The 20,276-nt window shown below is 54.7% G+C and overlaps 1 protein-coding gene across 12 annotated transcripts in view; it reads left to right on the top strand.

Moving 5' to 3' along the window:
* The window catches only part of LOC118795285 (receptor-type tyrosine-protein phosphatase F), a 204,773-nt gene extending 184,697 nt beyond the window's left edge, over positions 1-20,076 (top strand). For 8 of the 12 annotated variants that reach the window (XM_036553673.1, XM_036553670.1, XM_036553675.1 and 5 more), the window contains 12 exons: positions 132-229; positions 8,092-8,215; positions 8,502-8,677; positions 10,821-10,940; positions 11,531-11,685; positions 12,562-12,847; positions 14,557-14,735; positions 16,689-16,815; positions 16,991-17,116; positions 18,888-19,042; positions 19,281-19,416; positions 19,688-20,075. In XM_036553673.1, the coding sequence (XP_036409566.1) occupies positions 132-229; positions 8,092-8,215; positions 8,502-8,677; positions 10,821-10,940; positions 11,531-11,685; positions 12,562-12,847; positions 14,557-14,735; positions 16,689-16,815; positions 16,991-17,116; positions 18,888-19,042; positions 19,281-19,416; positions 19,688-19,756 (1,751 nt within the window). In that variant the 3' untranslated portion in view covers positions 19,757-20,075. Of the gene's footprint in view, positions 1-131; positions 230-8,091; positions 8,216-8,501; positions 8,678-10,820; positions 10,941-11,530; positions 11,686-12,561; positions 12,848-14,556; positions 14,736-16,688; positions 16,816-16,990; positions 17,117-18,887; positions 19,043-19,280; positions 19,417-19,687 lie in introns of all 12 variants that reach the window. The other 4 variants (XM_036553666.1, XM_036553664.1, XM_036553665.1 and 1 more) reach the window with 1 other exon arrangement.
* The last annotated feature ends 200 nt before the right edge of the window (positions 20,077-20,276 follow it).

The following is a 20,276-nucleotide window of genomic DNA, read 5'->3' as shown; positions in this document are numbered from 1 at the left end:
TCTCTGTCGGTGTGCTCAGAGCGGATGTGCCAGTGGTGTGGAAACCGGCCTTTGCTGCCCCCCTCTCTGACTCAGTCTCTGTTTTTTCTTGTTTATGCCTCCCACTTGTGACCCCTCCCCTTCCTCACCAGGCATGAGGGAGCACCCGCCCATCCCCGTGTGCGACCTGGCCGACCACATCGAGCGCCTCAAGGCCAACGACGGCCTCCGCTTCTCCCAGGAGTACGAGGTAAGGGTCGCCCTCACGCCAGTCTCCACCCCAACTCAGACACACTCTGCACGCTGCCACATGGATTTTTTCTAACATGCTGTCAGATTACCTCAGAGGAACGGCTTTCTGGTCCCCTGCTCTTATCTGGATGAAGAAAGTAAACACAGGTATTAAGAGCAAGGGGAAATCTCCTCTTTCTTTAGAGGCTACTCTCAGCCATCATCATGACTTCACTGTTTATGCACTAAACTGCCAGGCTGCTCATTGCCGCCAAATTAATGAGTGAAAAATGACACCGCCAGAGAAGCGATTGCAGGCACTGCGGGCCCGGCGTCGCAACATTAAAACCTCCTGTGTGGAGGATCTGAGCAGGCGGCTCTGCAGGTGAGGAGAGAGCACTCTTATCAGGAGCGAATAGAGTGCTATCTCTCCCCTGCCGCCTCCCCTCTCCCTCTGAGGTACCTCAGCGAGGTGCAGACTCAATCATGCGGGCAGGCGGTCTCCCAAATGCCGTCCTCGGGAGAAAATGAATCTGAAATCACTGCGCGTAAAACAAAGAGCCCGATCCCGGCACTGTGAAAGACGGAGCGTTTTCGGCGATGCGGGGGAAAAAAAAAATCGCACCGTCTCCTCACTTTTGTCTGGGTTTCATCGTCAGAGGACTGCTCTCACCGCTGCGCTCGTAACCGCTGTCTGTCGTATCCCCTGTGTTTTCAGTTTCATCACGCTATAGCTCTGCTATATATTAGCAGATACTTCATGCGTGACCTCTAGTTACTGTGATTGCTGCTATTTGTCCTCCGTGTGTGTGTTTTTTTCCTCGGGATTTGTGTAGGGCTGCATAATAAGAGGGAAGATTGATTACTTAACATTTCACATATAACACCCTGTTTGGGGCTTTATGTTTGGCGAGCGGTTACGGCGGAATATATGCGCGAGTCGTGCTATTCCCAGAAGAATATTATTTTTCCTCACTTCCCCCTCCGCGAGGCTGGGTGAGGGATTATCGTTGTTGATGTCCTACAAAAAGCGAATTTGCATTTAAAGTGGCGCGTTTCCGGGGGGATGGAGCGGGAGCAAGAGGTTTGCTGTTTTTTTGCGCAGAGGAGAGGGAGGGGGGAAAGCAGCATTAATTATAGCACAACATGTGGCCTTTTTAGGTCCACTTCTGCCGTGTTCAGTCCCCTTGCGTCCATCACAGCGAAACGAGCGCGCCACGTCTCCTGCTAATCGCACTTATCTCAGATTTCTCTATTCTGCTTTTGTGTGTTCAGTTTTTGCTCCGGGTTTCTGTCTGTAGCAGGGTCTCGGTTCTGGTCTCCGGGTTTTTGTCTGTAGCAGGGTCTCGGTTCTGGTCTCCGGGTTTCTGTCTGTAGCATGGTCTCGGTTCTGGTGACGTTGGACAGCATGATGGAATCAGTGAGGCTGTTATGTAACGCAGGCCAGCCTGCCCCCCCCCTCCCCACCCCCAGGGGCAGCTGATTGACAGCGCTGGACAGCAGAGGCCCATAAGGCCCCTCTGAGGGAAAGGTATTGATCTAAACGCCGTGTTAAGCGTGCGACTCCACCGGCAGGGCTGAAGGGGGGGGCGGGGGGGGTCATTATCAGACCTGCCCTCGTCTGCGCGCGGCAGCCTCTGATTTGCTGAGCTCCTGCGCCGGGCTTGTAAACAGCGTCTGCCTTCCAACCCGTCTGTCAGCCCCAGCTCCCCTGCGGGGCTTGCTCTGTCCCCCAACCCCCCCACTGCCACTGGCGTCCAGAGTGATTGGCAGGGAAAAACAGAACTTCCCACAATGCACCACTTCCCCCCTGCACGGAGGGAGAGGCGTCACCGCCTACGCCGTGCATTTCGCAGGCTCGTTACCGATGGGCTGTCAGCGTCCGTCACACGTCTCACTACCTGCCCCCCCCCCCCACTCTCCCATGATGCACCGGGCTGTCACACACATGCCGCTCTCTCCTCCCCAGTGCACATATCCTCATTTTCCCTCCGTCTGCCAGGGAGCAAACCGCCTTCCTCCTGTCAGATGCCTCTAATCAGGTGCCTGTAATTGCTCTGTGATTACTGCCACCAGGCTTGCGTCACCTCTCCGCCTGCAGCGCACACTGGTGGGACCCCGAGGTGGGACCCCGAGGATCCCAGCCCCCGATCCCGGAGCCACATGTTCAGCATGGTCACATGGTCAGCTCTATGACCGCTCCCTGGTCCCGCGTTCAGCCTGCGGTCAGCCCTGTGACCGCTCCCCGGTCCCGCATTCAGCCTGCGTTCAGCCTGCGGTCAGCTCTGTGACCGCTCCCCGGTCCCGCGTTCAGCCTGCGGTCAGCTCTGTGACCGCTCCCCGGTCCCGCATTCAGCCTGCGTTCAGCTCTGTGACTGCTCCCCGGTCCCGCATTCAGCCTGCGGTCAGCTCTGTGACCGGTCCCGCGTTCAGCCTGCGGTCAGCTCTATGACCGCTCCCCGGTCCCGCGTTCAGCCTGCGGTCAGCTCTGTGACTGCTCCCCGGTCCCACGTTCAGCCTGCGTTCAGCCTGCGGTCAGCTCTGTGACCGCTCCCCGGTCCTGCGTTCAGCCTGCGGTCAGCCCTGTGACTGCTAACCGGTCCCGCGTTCAGCCTGCGGTCAGCTCTGTGGTCAGCTTTGGGACCGCTCCCAGGTTCCGTGTGGGCAGGACCGCTGCCACGTTCGGCCCGCCACGCCGGGGGGGGAAGGTTTTCTTTTATCACGCACACGCGCACGTGGAAACCATATGTTCTGCATTCTGCGCGATGGATCCGAGACCACCTATCGCATACAGTCATTTTAACTGCCACGTCTTGGGAACGCACAGTCTGGGATGCTGAAAGATTTAATCTGGCCCCACAAGATGAAACTGCACGTTACCTACTCTACTGGCTACCTCTCCGTCTTTAACATGTGTGGCTTTGTTGACCAATTAAGCTGCAGAAGTACCATGTGGAATTGCGTTATTTTCAGTGAGGCTGTTTTTCGATGGTTGTGTGCTTGCTTGCTGATGTACCTGTTGTTTAGTACATGCTGTTGCTGGCCTAAACCTGTTGAATACGTCTGTGTGTCTGTGTGTGGGTGTATGCCTGTCTGTGTCAGTGGGATGGATGCATGTATGGGTGCATGGATATTGGAGTGTGTGTGCGTGGTTTGTGGACGAAAATGTAGATGAATGTGTATGTACTCTCGTGTGTGTGTATGGTTATGGGTAGATTTGTGTGTGTGTGTGTGTGTGTGTGTGTGTGTGCGTGTGCATTTTCTCTGAGCTGGATCAGTGCCATAAGGTTAGAGGTTGGCATGCTGAGTATTAGTCAATTAGAAATACTGAATTTCTTCAGTAAATATTGAACCTGAATCCACCCACTCATTGTGTGCAAACCGCATGCACCAGATAGCTGTCTGAGAAATATAACCATCACAAACAAGAGCTCCTGTTGTAAAAGTGGATTTCAGGGCTGCTGGAAGTGGGGCAACCCCTGCATGAGTGTGGCGTATTCAGCGTGTATTAGGGAGCTTGGAGCGCTCTGGCCTGTGCATGGAGCACACTCTCAGCTCCGCTCCTCCGTTTGGGGGGGCTTACAGGAGGCGCGGGGAGCGCGGCTCGGCTGACAGCAGCAGCGGCCGAGGCGAGTGCGGCGTGCCGTCACTCGTGCCGCGCCTCGCTCTAACAGCCTGTTAAACAGGGCGCGAGGCCCGCCTCTCCGAGCGGGATCATTACCATCCGCAGCGTGACGGTGCGGCCAGCCAGGGGGGGCAGTACGGCGCTCTGCCGATTACTCTGCCCTTTTCTGTCTCTCCCCCAACCCCCCAACCCCCCATCCCCCCGTCTCAACCGCACTTCATTTGAACCTGCATGGTTATCTCGCGTTTCCTCAGCACATGGACATTTTTTTTAAAAAATATATATATAGAGAGATCCTTTCGTTGTACATCCGCACCTGATAATCCCCCACAACAGAAGCGCCGTTTCAGCGCCTGCCGGCGTTTTTACAGCTGGGTTTGTGGAAGGAGATGGGCGGGGCATCACCGCCGTCCCTCCTGTCAGCTGCTCGGCGGCCACGGCCGCGGGCGAGGGACACACCGCGTTTCGCACAGGAGGAGGGGGAGCTGGGTGTGGCAGCGGTGCCACAGAGAGCTGGCAGAGAGAGCAGAGGAGCTGGCAGCCCTGTGACAGCCTCCCGTCCACCCTGACTCACGCTGACGTTTGGCATTTATCACGCACAGATCCCCCTGTGCATTCTGTTGGTAATAAGGCCGTGAATGGCAGCCGAGCTGTGTGGACGCGCATTAGACATGCGGCAGACGCTGTAATGAGGTTGGAGCAGGAAGGGAGCGCGGGTTCCGGAAGGGTGGGGGGGTGATGGGGGGGGCAGAGGGTTCGGCTCCGAGTGGCCAGCTGCTCCAGCTCCACTTACAGGAGAGCCAGACCTGGCAGGTTAATGAGGGGGGTCAGAGGGATCAGCTGCTCCATGCCGTTGCTGAGTGGAAGGAGGGCGCCTCCGTGGGCCGGCCGATCGATGCTCCGGGTTGTGTGCAGTAGGCAGAACCGGGCAGAGAGGGGAGACCCCACCGCTGGCTCTGGTGTAATTACGCCGTGTGAGAGTGAGAGATACTGACGCCTACGCAGGAAGAGGAAGGAGCTTTTTCGCTCTTTATAACATCTTCAGCTCCAGATGGAAACATGAAATCGTTGGATTAGTCGATCAGTAATGCCTTTATCCAGGGCGATTTCCACAGTGTACATTACATCACACGTTAATCAGCACCATGCCCGAGAGTAATACAGAGATCTGTCACGTAGGATTCAAACCTGCATCTCCATCTCGTCTTAATGCAGGTTCCCTCACGGCTATGCCACAGTGCCACTGAAAGCATGTGTCAGCCTTCAGAATGCATGACAACCATATGTTCCAGTCGCTGGCTGACACATCTGGGCCTCTGTTGCAGGCACGTGTGCCTAACAACCGCATCGGCAACAGCACACGGAGTGTGAGGATAAAAAATCACGACGGGGGGCCTGTGCTGTCTGCACAGTGATGGATCTGCCTGGCTTATTCAATTACTGTTCGTATGAACCGTGTGTCTCCCTGCTCTCCAAAATGGCAGGGATACAACGCCTGAGACCCAAACTGAATTTTAAAAATGGCTTTTGAATACGCGTACACGTAAATGCATAATTCCCTGTGTGCGTATGCGATGCGTCTAATACGGCGTCTTGTCTAGCTTTAATTGAAGGGTACGTGTGTGCTTTCGTGCTGGGGTAGAACAAACGCCTGCGGGGACCAATAGGGTGTGACTGCCCTCCCTCGGAAAGCGCTAGTGTCCTGCATGGCGTGACATTACGAGCGTGTGTTTGGGTTTTATAAGGCCGAGCTGAAAGATGGCTGACAGGGGAATGAGTCCGTTTCTCGCCTCCCTCGGCTCCACTCTGCCACCGTACCCATGAAGCCTCTCTGCAGTGCCGAGCCGTCTGCACGCAGCTCTCAGCACCTGTGAGCGCTGCCTCTCTCCCCCACAGCTCTCAGCACCTGTGAGCGCTGCCTCTCTCCCCCACAGCTCTCAGCACCTGTGAGCGCTGCCTCTCTCCCCGGGAGTAACGGAGCTGGTCGGGTTCCGCTGCACAGACCCATTCTGTCGCAGACCAGCCAGTGCTTCCCCTGATGAAACGCCCAGCCCTGTAACCCTGCGAGGAACATGCGTCAGAGCAGGCCTGATACAAATCCGCTAACCCTCTGCGGGGAGAGGCCACTGTGTTTCACCCAGGCCTGAGACAGAGAGAGAGGGAGAGAGATGGAGAGAGAGGGGGGGGAGGGAGAAAGGAAAGAGAGACAGAGAGTGTTAGAGGAGGGTGAAAGAGACGGATAGGTAGGAAAGAAGACAGAGACAGAGAGAGTTACGGGAGAGCGAGAGAGTGCAAGAGAGAGAGATAGCAAAGAAGAAGACAAGAGAAAGAGAGGGTGAGGAATAGAGGCAGAGAGCGTTAGAGGAGAGAGAAATGGAGAGAGAGCAAAAGAGAGAGAGAGGAAAGAGGAAAAAAGAGAGAGGGCTCGAGGTGAGAGAGAGAGGGAGAGATGGAGGGAGAAAGGGAGGGTGAGAAAGTGGGTGAGAGAAAGAGAGAGAGAGAGGGCTAGAGAAGAGAGATGGAGAGAGAGGGCTGTGTTTGTGACGTGGCAGCGTTTGAAATCATGTCAGCCTTAGCAGTAATCTTCAGTTCATCACGTTCCTTTCTGTGGAGAGTGAGGCAGCTCACCACAGGTTAGTCTGAGCCCAGCAGATACACGTGTTGTCTTTGAAGCCTTCAAAAATGCAAAAACATTAGAAAGTAGAAACGCAGATGGTAGTTTATTTTAGAATTTAAGCTGAGGTCTTTACCGTCTTCTCCCACCCGGCAAACCTCCTTTACATTCTCCAGACCACCTTTCAGCTGCGTTTTCCGGGCTCACAAATCCTGGCACAGAGTAATATTAGACCAGCAAATGGCTTTTTTGCAGGGTGTTTGTCTTCCGAGATAGCACTTGCAGGAGCAGGGGGGATGCAGGGAAGAGAAGAGAGGAGACAAGATCCCTGTTAAACCAGAGTGATTTTTCACCTCTCTTCAGTCCTGACAGAGGTCTTGGAGGAAGTGAAAAGCAAAGGGCTTTAGAGAGAATCCTCATGCGAACGCGACGTTAGACGTTTTCGTCTGTGTTCATGTCAGAGGAAAATGAAAATGCTTTGGCAGTCACTGTCTGCATGGAGTGAAAGAATGGGATGCACAGGGCGGTGCAGGGACACTGTGTGCCCTCAAGATGGCGCTTGTGTTCCCTGAAAATAGCAGCACAGGGGCCTTTGTTAGTTAGATGTTCCACACGGACACACGGAAGATGGCGCTACACAGCCCTCTGTTACTAACTTGCTGCAAGGGCATGGCCTGCCCTGAAGGTGGCGCTGTGGAGCCCTCTGTCAGTAACAGGCTACAAGGGCATGGCCTGCCCTGAAGGTGGCGCTGTGGAGCCCTCTGTCAGTTACAGGCTACAGGGGCATGGCCTGCCCTGAAGGTGGCAGTGCAGGGGCCTCTGTCAGTGAGACGCTCTGCAGGGACTGTCTTGTTGTTAAATCCTCCTCGCCTGTCTCCTGATCTTTTCAAGCTGTCACTTTTCCCTGGCGGCGTTGCTATTGTGAGAACGGCTCACACACAACAGGCAGCCTGACACACGAGTGCTTCTTATTGCTGTGTCCCTGCCAGCTTACAGCACTCCCCCACTACGAGAGGAAAAAAACTCGGCAGCTCCTGCTCATTTCAGCGCTGTCTTCACCGTACGTTTTTAGGCGTTTGTCGAACCTTGTCCCACGGCTTGTCTCTGCTGGCTTTGGCGCTGGAGATGGCGGATTTGGCGGAGCTTTCCCCGGTGCGGTGATGTGAGGGGAGTGTGCGGCGCTACGCCTGTGCAGTGCTTTGCTGTGCAGATCCAGGGCTGTTCTCAGGGCCAACTTTCAAAGGCTTCTCCACATCAAAGCACAACAAGTGGGCCGTGAGAAGCCTCTTCTCTAACCCCCTCTCTCTCTCTCTTCCCCTCTCGCTGTCCCTCTATCTTTCCCTCTCCCTCCCTCCCTCTTTCTCTCTCTCTCTCTCTCCCTCTTTCTCTCTCTCTCCCTCTCTCTCTTTCTTCCTCCCTCTTTCTCTCCCTCCCTCTTTCTCTCTCTTTCTCTCTCTCTCTCTCTCTCTCTCTCCCTCTCTCTCCCTCTCTCTCTCTCTCTCTCTCTCTCTCTCTCTCTCTCTCTCTCTCTCTCTCTCTCTCTCTCTCTCTCTCTCTCTCTCTCCCTCCCTCTTTCTCTCCCTCTCCCTCTCTCTCCCTCTCTCTCTCCCTCTTTCTCCCTCTTTCTCTCTCTCCTCTGCAGTCCATTGACCCTGGCCAGCAGTTCACGTGGGAGAACTCCAACCTGGAGGTCAACAAACCAAAGAATCGCTATGCAAACGTCATTGCCTACGACCACTCCCGGGTCATCCTCTCCTCTGTTGATGGTGGGTCCCCCCCCCGGCCGCACAGTTTCACCACTACACTTGGCTGGGAAGGAAATAGAAAAATACTCTTCATGCGCTCCCAGTGATGAATAGTGACAGCTAATGAGGCCAATGTATTTATTTTACCGTAGCAAAACTGAAACATTTAAGCTCTTAATAATGTTCACTCCTGTTAGCTAAATTATGTTGTGAACTTCTGTAGTACATAATTGATGCATGTTTTAAACTGACATGCACACCCCAGTTCTGCCAGCAACATTACCTCTGTGATACCCCACCTCCCCAGGTGTGCCAGGCAGCGACTACATCAACGCCAACTACATCGACGGCTACCGCAAGCAGAACGCCTACATCGCCACGCAGGGGCCGCTGCCCGAGACCTTCAGCGACTTCTGGAGGATGGTGTGGGAGCAGCGGGCCAACACCATCGTCATGATGACCCGTCTGGAGGAGAAGTCCCGCGTGAGTACAGTCGTCACAGCGTCAGGGCGTTGGCAGCCGGAATGTTCTCGCCGCAGCGCCTGACAGACTGGCAGTGGCGGCGGGGCGTTTCCACATTTAGACGAAAGGCAGAAGGTCAGGGTAGGAGATGGGGAGAGGCGTGAAGCTAAAGCTGGAAACGTGGGTTTGCAGTGAAGCGCGGAGTGGCACGGTGTCAGCTGATTATCAGCAGATAGCATGCCCTCTCAGGGCTGGTGAGGAGATAACGAGGCCTGTTTGAAGCAGGAGTATTGAGGGGGGTGGGAGAGGGCTCGGTCTGTGAATGTTCCAGGCTTGACTGTGGGTCGTAATGGACCATCCCACTTCTTACACCATTAACACTGGCGGGGGGGCAGGAGTAGCCGTCTGACCACAACACAAAGAGACAGAGCCTCTTTCATTTCTGATTAAAGATGGCATCCTCTAACAGCCCGACACTGGCTGTGCCGTTAGCCAAGGGCGCTCTGGAGCCCACAGCCGCGGAACGTAATTGGCTCGCCAGGTGCCTGCGAGCTGCGCAGATGACGTCAGCGAGAGATGCGCCGCGCGTGCTCCCGTGGTGCACGGCGGGAGTGCGTGACAGCAGCAGAGCTCTGTATTCAGCGAGCCTCACCGCACCCACACGACGGTGGAGGACGCCGTGGCTAATCGAGCCTAATGCACGGCGGCTGATTCTGAAGTCATGGTGGAAAAGTGGGGAAAATTCACTTTATGTAAGTAAGTGAATAAAGGCGGCACCCTCTGGCCCGCTTCACACGTGAGCTTAAACCCAAAGCAGCCCCCGTAACGCCACAGTGTAGGGAGAGAGCCGCCTGTCTCTGTCACCTGTCTCAGGTCTCAGCTTCCCGGGGTTAGCAGTGACACGCTCGCACCTGGTGCTCTTTGGATCACCTCGACAGAGTCGGTGGGGTCATTCTCGCCCCCGAGGCACGGGAGTCTCCTGTCGACTGACCGCCCGGCCCCGGCTGACGTCACCCCCTCCGACCGGCCGCCCGTCACCCCCTCATATCCGGCGCTCTGCAGCGGAGGCGGTAAAGGACAGAACCTTTCAGCCCTGACAGAGGCGTAAACAGGAAGCACTGCGGCAGCAGCTGGGAGAGAGGGAGGGAGTGAGTGAGTGAGTGAGTGTGGTCAGCAAATGCCACTCCACTCTGCTAAAAAGGACCAGCGCGAAGGTGCTTTTAAATGCCATTCAGCACGGCCTCCGCAGCCCCTGATTCACTCCAGGTTAAGCCACAGCGTGCCTGTGTCCTCGTGAGAAGTGTCCCAAGCACCGGTATCGCGAATGGTTCATTAGTACTTGACTCGGCAATGCAAGTGTGTGAAGTGCTAGTGGCACATTTGTTCCCTTGAAATAAGTCGTTGTGAGAAGGTTATCTGGAACAGTAGGGAATGACCTCCGTTTGGTGTGGGGTCCATGCCGGCTCCATGTGCTGGGCTCCATGTGGTGGCCCTGCTGTCCAGGGCGGGCAGCCCACTCCTGCCCATGACCTTGTGTGCATGCCTGTGATGTAGAGTTACACAGCACTGCAGTGGGCACCGGACTACCCAGCATCCTCCAACAGACAGACACACACACACACGTACAGACACACGCACACAAACGCACGCGCACACCACCGGCAAGGACAAGGACAAGATGCAGTGAACAGGAACCGCAGGACCTGTGTGGCCGTCCCAAAGGATAGCCCTTTTTTCCCTGGGGTCGGATTCTGTGTAGTGTGAGCCCCCATCTGTTCAGCCGCTGCCCCTGTCCCTTCCCCCAGCCTGGCCCAGCTCTCCATCTGCCCCCTGCAGAAGGGCAGGGGTGCAGAACGGGCTCCAGCTGTCCGCCCCCCCACCCCCTGCGGTCTCACCCCGCCTCATTCTGATCACCTCTGAAGTGGAAATGCTGGTCACACAGGCAAACTCTGACCGCAGTGTAAGGAGGCGTGAGGCGTGTGTGGGTGCCGGGGGGGTGGGGTGTGAGTCTCGGACATTGCCTCTCACCCCGGCAGCATTCTGTCCCCCTGGCTCTGTTCCTTTACAGATCACCGTTAACTCCATGTGACATGTTAGTGCTCTTAACATGTAAATGTGTTCAGCCCTTAACCTCCGTGTGTGTGTGTGTGTGCGCATCTTACAGGTTAAGTGTGACCAGTACTGGCCCATTAGAGGCACCGAGACCTATGGCATGATTCAGGTGACCATGCTGGACACGGTGGAGCTGGCCACTTACAGCGTGCGCACCTTCGCCCTGTACAAGGTAAGGGTTCTCTCTCTCTCTCTCTCTCTCTCTCTCTCTCTCTCTCTCCCCCTCTCTCTCTTTCTCTCTCTCTCTCTCTCCCTCCCCCTTTCTCTCAGGAGCGCCTGCCTGCAAGCTTCTGAAGGCAGATTTTGCTCAAAAAAAAATAAAACGCATACATTAAGTGGAAGCATAAAATCAAAGCTTAATCCTCCAGGAGCTGTCACTAAATTTGGAAACTGAGCCCAGGTGTGGTGTTTTGTTGGATGTGTCAGGGCTGCGCAGAGGCGTTTCTCTGCCTCCACAGTGCAGCAGTATTTAGGGAGTGGCATGGAGGTGTATGGTGGGGAGCGTCACTGTGCCTCTCTGTGTCAGTGGAGCGTACACAGATCCTCGCTAAACTGTAGAAATGCCACTGCTCAAGGCTTAATATCATGCCTCCTGTCGCAAAGCTGAAGGAAGGACCTTGCTTGTGGAAAACTAAAATTAAACCTGTGACTGCAGCCATGTTGGCCATACTGGAGAAGGTGTCCTGAGCCTGGAGTTCTGATTGGCTCAGGTTGGGCTGTGTGTCTCACGGTCTCCGTGCGCCTCCCTCTCCCCACACACAGAACGGCTCCAGCGAGAAGAGGGAGGTCAGGCAGTTCCAGTTCATGGCCTGGCCGGACCACGGGGTGCCGGAGTATCCCACGCCCATCCTAGCCTTCCTGCGCAGGGTCAAGGCCTGCAACCCGGCCGACGCCGGGCCCATGGTGGTGCACTGCAGGTGGGCCTCTCCGCCCGGCACTGCAGCCTCCCCTGCAGACGGCCCAGTCAGCTGATGTCACGTAGTGGATGCTTCTTTTCTCCATTTACTGCTTATTGTTTTTGTGTCTATAGGATACACCTCACTCACTGCTTGTTACCATAGTCAGGACTGGATAGGAAACTACTAAGTGCAGTATAGGAAGCTCCTATTTACTGGTTTTCTCTTTGTGTGTAGTGTGGTAACCCTTCTCTGCGTTTTTCTGTGTGTGTGTGTGCGTCTCTGCGTGTGTGTGTGTGTGTGTGTGTGTGTGTGTGTGTGTGTGTGTCTCTGCGTGTGTGTGTGCATGTGTGTGTGTGTCTCTGCAAATGTGCGTGCGTGTGTGTGTGTGTGTGTCTCTGCACTTGTGCGTGCGTGCGTGTGTGTGTGTGCGTGCGTGCGTGCGTGTGTGTGTGTGTCTCTGCACGTGTCGTGCGTGCGTGCGTGTGTGTGTGTGTGTCTCTGCACGTGTGTGTGCATGTGTGTGTGTCTCTGCACTTGTGCGTGCGTGCGTGTGTGTGCGTGCGTGTGTGTGTGTGTGTGTGTGTGTGTGTGTCTCTGCACGTGTGCGTGCGTGTGTGTGTGTGTGTGTGTGTCTGCATGTGTGTGTGTGTCTCTGCACGTGTGTGTGTGTGTGTGTGTCTCTGCGCGTGTGCGTGTGTGTGTGTGTGTGTGTGTGTGTGTGTGTGTCTGCATGTGTGTGTGTCTGCATGTGTGTGTGTGTCTCTGCACGTGTGTGTGTGTGTGTGTCTCTGCGTGTGTGTGTGCATGTGTGTGTGTGTCTCTGCACTTGTGCGTGTGTGTGTGTGTGTGTGTGTGTGTGTGTGTGTGCGTGTGTGTGCGTGCGTGCGCGCGCAGTGCTGGCGTGGGTCGGACAGGCTGCCTCATCGTCATCGAGGCCATGCTGGAGCGCATGAAGCATGAGAAGACCGTGGACATCTACGGCCACGTGACCTGCATGCGCTCCCAGCGCAACTACATGGTGCAGACGGAGGACCAGTACATCTTCATCCACGAGGCCCTGCTGGAGGCCGCCACCTGCGGCAACACCGAGGTGCCCGCCCGAAACCTCTACGCCCACATCCAGAAGCTCACCCAGGTCCCGCCGGGGGAGACCGTCACCGCCATGGAGCTGGAGTTCAAGGTAACGGGGGGGTGAAAGCAGCACTCAGGCTGTGATTGCAGGGTCAGTCCCGCCGTCACCCGCACAGCCTGCAGAATGAATCCCTCACCCTTCCTGCCACTCCATCTGATGTGTGTCTGCCGCACACAAAGGAAGAATAAAGCACGCCTACTTAAATATGATTGAAGAGAGATAAGACAGGGCAGCTCTGAAGACATCATATTAGTCCTGGACTGTTGGTTGGGCAGGGCACAGAGAGGGTCAGTGTTAATAGCTTTAGGAAATGGGCCCCTTCCCCATGGCCTTGTGCTAGAGGCATATTACTGTGGAGCTCAGGGTATGGATATCCAGACACAGCCAAGTGAATATTCGCAAACAAGAACCCCTCTGTGAAGTCGTGATTGGAACAGATTGGGTCTCCTTTAATGAATGCGGGGTGCAGCAATTCATAGGGGCAACAGAAATCGATTAACAGATTTGGTGTATATTGTGCATTCATGACATTGATTGCAACCAGATTTTAGGTCTGTCTCAAGTTGAGTTCAGAAGCTGAAATTATTTCTGCTGATTTTGGCTCTCATGCTTGTAGGCGGTAGCAAAGGTAAGTAATTAAAGCTGATGAGTTCGTACAGAGGGCTCAGTTGTTGAGCAGGTGTGTATGAGTTTGTACAGCATCAAATAGGTACGCAGACCTTGCTAAAAACGCAAATGAGCTTGCCAAAAACAGTAATGTAATCTAATTGAAATAACTCATTTTTAGCCTTGTTAGATATATTAGTATTTGTATGCTTTAAGTAATTGGAGGTAGCATTTTAGCGGTAGCCTTTTAGCATTTCCCAGCACCTGGGTGCTATAGCACAGCTCACAGTGGTTTGCACACATAAAGTTGCTATAGGAGAGCTGGCATCGCAGAGCATTCTGCTTATGGAAGTGGGTCAGCGAATCCCTCCCTTGTGCAAATTTGACCTGAATTTCCCCCAAACAAAGAGACCAATAAAGAGCTTGTCTGCCGTCGGGCAGGCCTCCATGCAGGCTGGTGTGGGGGAGAGAGAGGGGGAAGGACCAGCCAGTCTGACAGGCCTACAGATTATTCCATCCCGGCGTGGCCCAGGCTACACTGAGAACCGGAATAAGCTACTCCACACGCTCAGCACTGACCCCAGATCAGCCGGCTCTGCGTTGCTCCCCCCCCCACTGTAGACAGAGCTTTCCTGGGGGGACCGCTCGTCAGCCCAAATTACAGGGATCAGACTTGTAGTGCAGCGAGGATGGCTGTAAATCCAGAGCGGGAGTAATGAGGTTTAGACGCCGGCCGAGCTGCGAATTTGTTTAGCAAGCAGCCCTGATATCGGCGCCTGCTCTCGCTTCAGAGCAATCACATTAGGGCCCATCAGGAGCTGCTTGGCGGAGTACTTTATGAGTAGCGGGGCGGCGTTCGCTCTCCTTTGTTTTTCAGTGGGGGAACGCATTTGCCCCAGCTTTGCACATGGGGAAGCATGTGCCTCTGTGTGCTGTACGGTGTGTGGGTGAGAGAGACCGGCATGCTGGCAGGGTATTGCTCCCATGTGTTTTCACTAATGGTGAGTTATGCGGGGATGAGATTTGAAGGAGAGAGTGGAGGTGAGAGGTGAGAGTGCTACGCAGGAGGCAGTGGTATGTAGTTCATCACAATAAACTGTTACAATTATCTCTGTCCCCCCCCCCCCCCCCCCCCCCCCCCCCCAAAACAGAGACTGGCCAACTCCAAAGCACATACCTCAAGATTCATCAGTGCCAACCTGCCCTGCAACAAGTTCAAGAACCGGCTGGTGAACATCATGCCCTTCGAGTCGACGCGGGTGTGTCTGCAGCCCATCCGGGGCGTGGAGGGCTCCGACTACATCAATGCCAGCTGTATCGACGGATACCGGTACGCCCCGGAGCGAGGGCGGGGCGGGGCAGGGCGGGGGCGGGGCGGGGCAGGGCGGGGCGTAGGGGGGGTGTGGGGGGGGGGAGAGGCTGGTGCACGCGTCTGAGAGGGGAAGAAAAAAAGAGGAGTTACAGAGGAAGGTGAAGGCATTTACAGCCAGCAGGGACATCACACCATCTCATCCCGGATGTAAGAGCAGAGCTGCCTGTAGATGCTGACGGCTGTGGTTTCCCAGTCCTTGCCTGTTGTCGTCCTCAGCCTGGAGTGATGCCGTTTGTATTGACAGCTCCGCCTATACGTGTGCCTGATTTCTAACTGTTGCGTCTGTGGTGTCTCCTGCGAATTGTGGCGAGCCCCATGCGCGGGGGAGAGGCGGTGATTCCCCGTTTCGATGGCTTCATCGCCGCTCCCCCGAGCGCCGACCGCGCAGACGCCTCTTAACTGATCCCCACGTTCAGCACCTGCCTGACGCGCTTTACAGGAGAACAGAGTGCGTTTCCACAGAGATGGAGGGGCAGTGAGGAGATGAGGGCCCTCAGGGGAAATGCAGAGGGGACCCCTTTGGGTTGCTGGGACGGGGGAGGGGGGGGGGGGGGGGGGGGCTGGCACAGCGAAACACCACCGAGCCGCAGCCCGAAGCAGACTGCGGCGAGAGCCTGACACGGCCCATCATTTCTTATCATATTAAAACTTAATGAAAGCGTCTCCAGAGAGGGCCCTCCTTTATTGAAGTGTAAATACCATAATTGCAATTATTCCCAACGTGAAGGTATTTTAATGAAGTGTTTTTATAAACGCGCTCCCTCCTCCTTTTTTTTGAGTTTGCCGGGCTCCTAATTTCCCCGCTGTTGTCGGAGCGGGGCCTCAGAACGCCCCGCCTGGGGGACCCGCCGGCCAGCGCGCGATTGCCGTTCTGTAATTACAGCGCTTAGCGTGGTGGGTAAATACAAACAGGTGCTCCCCGTGCCCCTTTCCGGGCCTTTCCACGGGAAGGAGGGAGCTGCGGCCAATGAAACGGCAGCAGCGGAGAGAGCGCCGTCCGCAGCCCGCCTGCCCGGAAGGGTTCGAGCGCCTGAAAGGCAGCAACTCAGACTCTCGGTCCCCCTGCCAATGCAGGCCCAGCGTTTTCACTGCCGGTAATTAAGACTGAAAAATAGAGGTAAACTGTGTTCTCATTGGGATCGGAGCTCTTAATCAAAACCCTGTTCTCCACGCCGCCGGCAGTGCAATGTATTAAACTGTGCAGCCACAGAGCAGGCGGTGTTGGGAAGGTAGAGGCGGAGGGTTTTTTTCAGGGGGACGACAGTGGTAGCTGTTCCTTGCACACGGCCTGATTGTTTTCCATCATACTCCTCTAGAGGGAGATTTTGGGTGCTGCTGTCAGACGGTGTCAGCAGGGCAGGTGGAGGTGCAGCACTGATCTCAGTGGCTGCTCAGCCTTCCTGCCTCCTCCTCTTCCTCCCCGGTCTCTCTGTATGCAGAAACAGAGCCCGGAGCCGGTCATAATCTGCGGGTTCCACGTTTCTGCCTCCCCTGCAGCACCTTCATTAGCTGCTCTCTCCGCGGCCGTGCTCGGGAGAGCGGGGGCTGTCCGCATTACTGCCGTGTCCCACACAGAGCTGTGCTGCCCTCCGCTGGCAGCCAGGGAGACTGCACCTGGAACCGCCATTGCTGCACTCTGGAGAATACCAGCAGTGGTGCTCTGCCTGTCTCGCGCTCTCTTTCTCGCTCGCTCTCTCTGCTACACACTGTCGCAAAGCTCTCTGCTCTCTGTCTTTCTCACTCGCTCTCTCTCCCTCTCTCTCTCTCCCTCAGTCTCTCTCTCTCTCTCTCCCCCTCAGTCTCTCTCTCTCTCTCCCTCAGTCTCTCTCTCACCCTCTCTCTCCCTCTCTCTCTCTGCTGTGAGGGTTTGGATCTCGCAGCCCCTCAGTGTACTGTTTCCTATGTCTGCAGGCAGCAGAAGGCCTACCTGGCCACGCAGGGCCCCCTGGCCGAGACCACCGAGGACTTCTGGAGGATGCTGTGGGAGCACAACTCCACCATCGTGGTGATGCTGACCAAGCTGAGAGAGATGGGCAGGGTGAGTAGGTCAGACTGCTGCTGCCGTGGGGAGCAGTGAGTTTGGTGCTGTTGAAGTTACCCAAGTAACCAGTACTGCCTGCAATGGGGGGGGGGTCTGGTAACCGCGTCACACACTGTCGCCTGACACCCCGCTGCACACAGTGACCCGGCTTTGTCTCGCTGTCTCTCTCCAGGAAAAGTGCCATCAGTACTGGCCCGCGGAGCGCTCCGCCCGGTACCAGTACTTCGTGGTGGACCCCATGGCAGAGTACAACATGCCCCAGTACATCCTGCGCGAGTTCAAGGTCACCGACGCCAGGGTGGGTCACCCCTCCGCCGTGCAGCTCGCCCGCTGCCACACGGCCTCCGCTGCCGCGCGGCCTCCGCTGCCACGCGGCCTCCGCTGCCGCACGGCCTCCGCTGCCGCGCGGCCTCCGCTGCCGCACGGCCTCCGCTGCCGCGGCACAGCAGAGGAGAGCCAGACACCTACTGCTCACTATTCTTTTTTACATTACTGGCATTTAGCAGACGCTCGTATCCAGCGCGACCTACATTAATTACAGATTTTTACATGTTATCCATTAATGCAGCTGCATATTTACTGAGGCAACTGTGGGTTGAGTACCTTGCCCAAGGGTACAGCAGCAGTGCCCCAGTGGGGAATCGAACCGGCAGCATTTCAGTTACGAGTCCTGCTCCTTAACCACTACGCTACACTGCTGCCTGTAAGAATGTAATATTCTTACTGTAGATTTAGGTGTTTTATTTTCCTGAATTTATGTACCCGGATAAGGGCGAGTGACATGACATGAACTGATATGATGGGAGTAAGGGCCAGGGCTAGGATAAGAGTAATGCTTATATAAGAGGGCTCGGGTCAGTTCCTATGCAGTGCCCTGGCCACATAGGAGTGCTTTTAAAGATATCCGACTCCTCCGGGACCGAATGCTGGACGTCCCCGCGACACTCTGCTCCGTGTAAATGTGTGCTGAAGAGGAGACACGAGCACTGCACTGTCGTCCCTCACACATGTTCCCCAGCACCGTGTGGACAGTAGCCTGCAGCCCTGCACTCAGCCAAGGAGAATCTGGTGTGTGTGTGTGTGTGTGTGTGTGTGTGTGTGTGTGTGTGTGTCTGTGTGTGTGTGTGTGTGTGTGTGTATGTATGAGTGTGTGCGTGCGTGTGTGTGTGTGTGTGTATGAGTGAGTGTGTGTGTGTGTGTGTGTGTGTGTGTGTGTGTGTGTGTGTGTGTGTGTGTGTGTGCGTGTGCGCCGATATCAGCAGCGTTGCCTGTGGCCTGAGGGTCTGGTCCTCAGCGGTACAGGAAAAGCCCTCCGCGGGGATTCCTGCAGCCCTCTGTCCCTCTCTGTCTGACTGCACTCAGTGACACAAACACATCCCCCCACAGCATGCTGGGAATACTACCGCTCAGGGCCACCAGTCCTCACCGTCACCGTGTTTCATCACCGTATGCTGTTACCCTCCTCACTGTGCATACTTCACTGAACATACATGATCATTTTATCACGCTGAGTGCCCTTGAATTACACATGTACATGCTTAGGGGTCTCCTATAAGACAGATATGCCCTATAGGGAAAATGGGGGTACTCTACAAGAGGGACCTGAAGCTAATTGACTGGTCTATTGGACCTTCCTGTAAGGATTTTTAGAAAGGTGGATAGTATTTGTCTGATTATGAAGAGAATGTAATATTCTTTTTCCCCCCACAGTATGCAGTCTTCAGAAGTGCTATCTCATTCTGTCATTTTACTTGGTCTTTACAAAAGTCAGGCTGACATTTTTCTTGCCTCAGACATTGTGGTGCGCGCTTTGTGTACCTGTAACCTTGCATTGTGCTGAGGGAAATGGAATGTGGGAGAGGAAAAAGCACTGACATAAGCTAGTTCTAGGAATATGATTAATGTAAAATGCTTTGTTAACATGACAGAATACAGGAGTACTTTCTTTGAGATACTTTTTTAAAGTCACAGGAGGACAGTAATTCCACATCAGTCTTTACCTGTCATTGGCCTTTAGTACAGGTGGGTAGTCTACCTCAACCTCAGTCTGCTTCTCATTGGCTCCCCAGGATGGCCAGTCCAGAACCATCCGTCAGTTTCAGTTTACTGACTGGCCCGAGCAAGGAGTGCCAAAAACTGGGGAAGGATTCATCGATTTCATTGGCCAAGTGCACAAAACCAAGGAGCAGTTTGGACAAGATGGACCAATCACTGTGCATTGCAGGTAAGGCAGACTGGTAATATAGCACAAGAAGTAACCACTGTTGATAAGTGGTTTCTGTAAAATGTGTGTGTAAAATGAGTGTGGAAAATGATTACGGAGTGTGGTCTGTGCCATGTGTAGTATGTGTGTGTACTTCGCATTGTTTGTAAAATGAGGACTGTGTGGTGTCCTGTGGGGCGTGTGTGTGTGTGTGTGTGTGAAATGAGGACAGTGGGTAATGTATGCCCTCCTCTCGCAGTGCTGGTGTTGGCAGGACAGGAGTGTTCATCACCCTCAGCATCGTGTTGGAGAGGATGAGATATGAGGGCGTGGTCGATCTCTTCCAGACCGTCAAGACGCTGCGCACCCAGAGACCAGCCATGGTGCAGACAGAGGTGGGCCAGCGTGGGGCTAGAACAGAGGGGTGTGGTCAGCGGGGCCAGTGGGAGAGGATCGCAGTCTGAAGGGGGTGGGGTTTTGGCCAAAGGGGGTGGGTGAGGAGGAAGGTCCAGCAGAGGTGGCATATACTGCATACACATCCCCTTCACCTGACTATATATAATCCATTAATCATGCACAGAGTGGCATTCCCGCTGTGTGCTCTCACAGGTGTGCAGTTTTGGGAGGATGTTGACAACAGCAGTGTCTGTGTTGTTTTTTCCCCAGGACCAGTACCAGCTGTGCTACAGGGCAGCGCTGGAGTACCTGGGGAGCTTCGATCACTATGCAACGTAACCACTCCTGGACAAGACCACAGACCCCCCCCCCCTTTCAGGAGTGCCAAGTGTTCCTTCTGAGCCATAACCGCCCACCTAATTCTGTACAGAGAGCTGCCAGAGGGAGGGGATGGAGAGGTTGGCCAGCCATCAATCAGAGCCATCCACTCGGACTGGCACACAGTGATCGCTTTAAACCCCACCCCCTCCAACAGAAAGCAACAGCTTCCAATGGCATCCTGGTTTCTAAACCGCATACAGCGGCCCTCTCTGGCCGTCTTATGCTACTGGTAGCACTAAAATATTTTATTGGCTTTTTTTTATTACCATTATCATTATTATTATTCTTATTATTATTACCATTATTAAAATATTATTTAGATTTTTTTATAATCATTTAACTTTTTTTTTTTTTAGTCTTAACAGCCTGGCGAATGGGTCTGTAAATTTAATGTAATTGGTTCTTTTATTGTTTCTTTTTTTGTTTTGTTTTTTTAATGTTAGCACAAGGGACATGTATTTTTAACACGTCCCTAGAT

The sequence above is a fragment of the Megalops cyprinoides genome, chromosome 20 (genome assembly GCF_013368585.1).
Source record: "Megalops cyprinoides isolate fMegCyp1 chromosome 20, fMegCyp1.pri, whole genome shotgun sequence".
Lineage (NCBI taxonomy): Eukaryota > Metazoa > Chordata > Actinopteri > Elopiformes > Megalopidae > Megalops > Megalops cyprinoides.
Note: the sequence above shows the minus strand (reverse complement) of the source record. Positions and strands in the feature narration are given on the sequence as shown.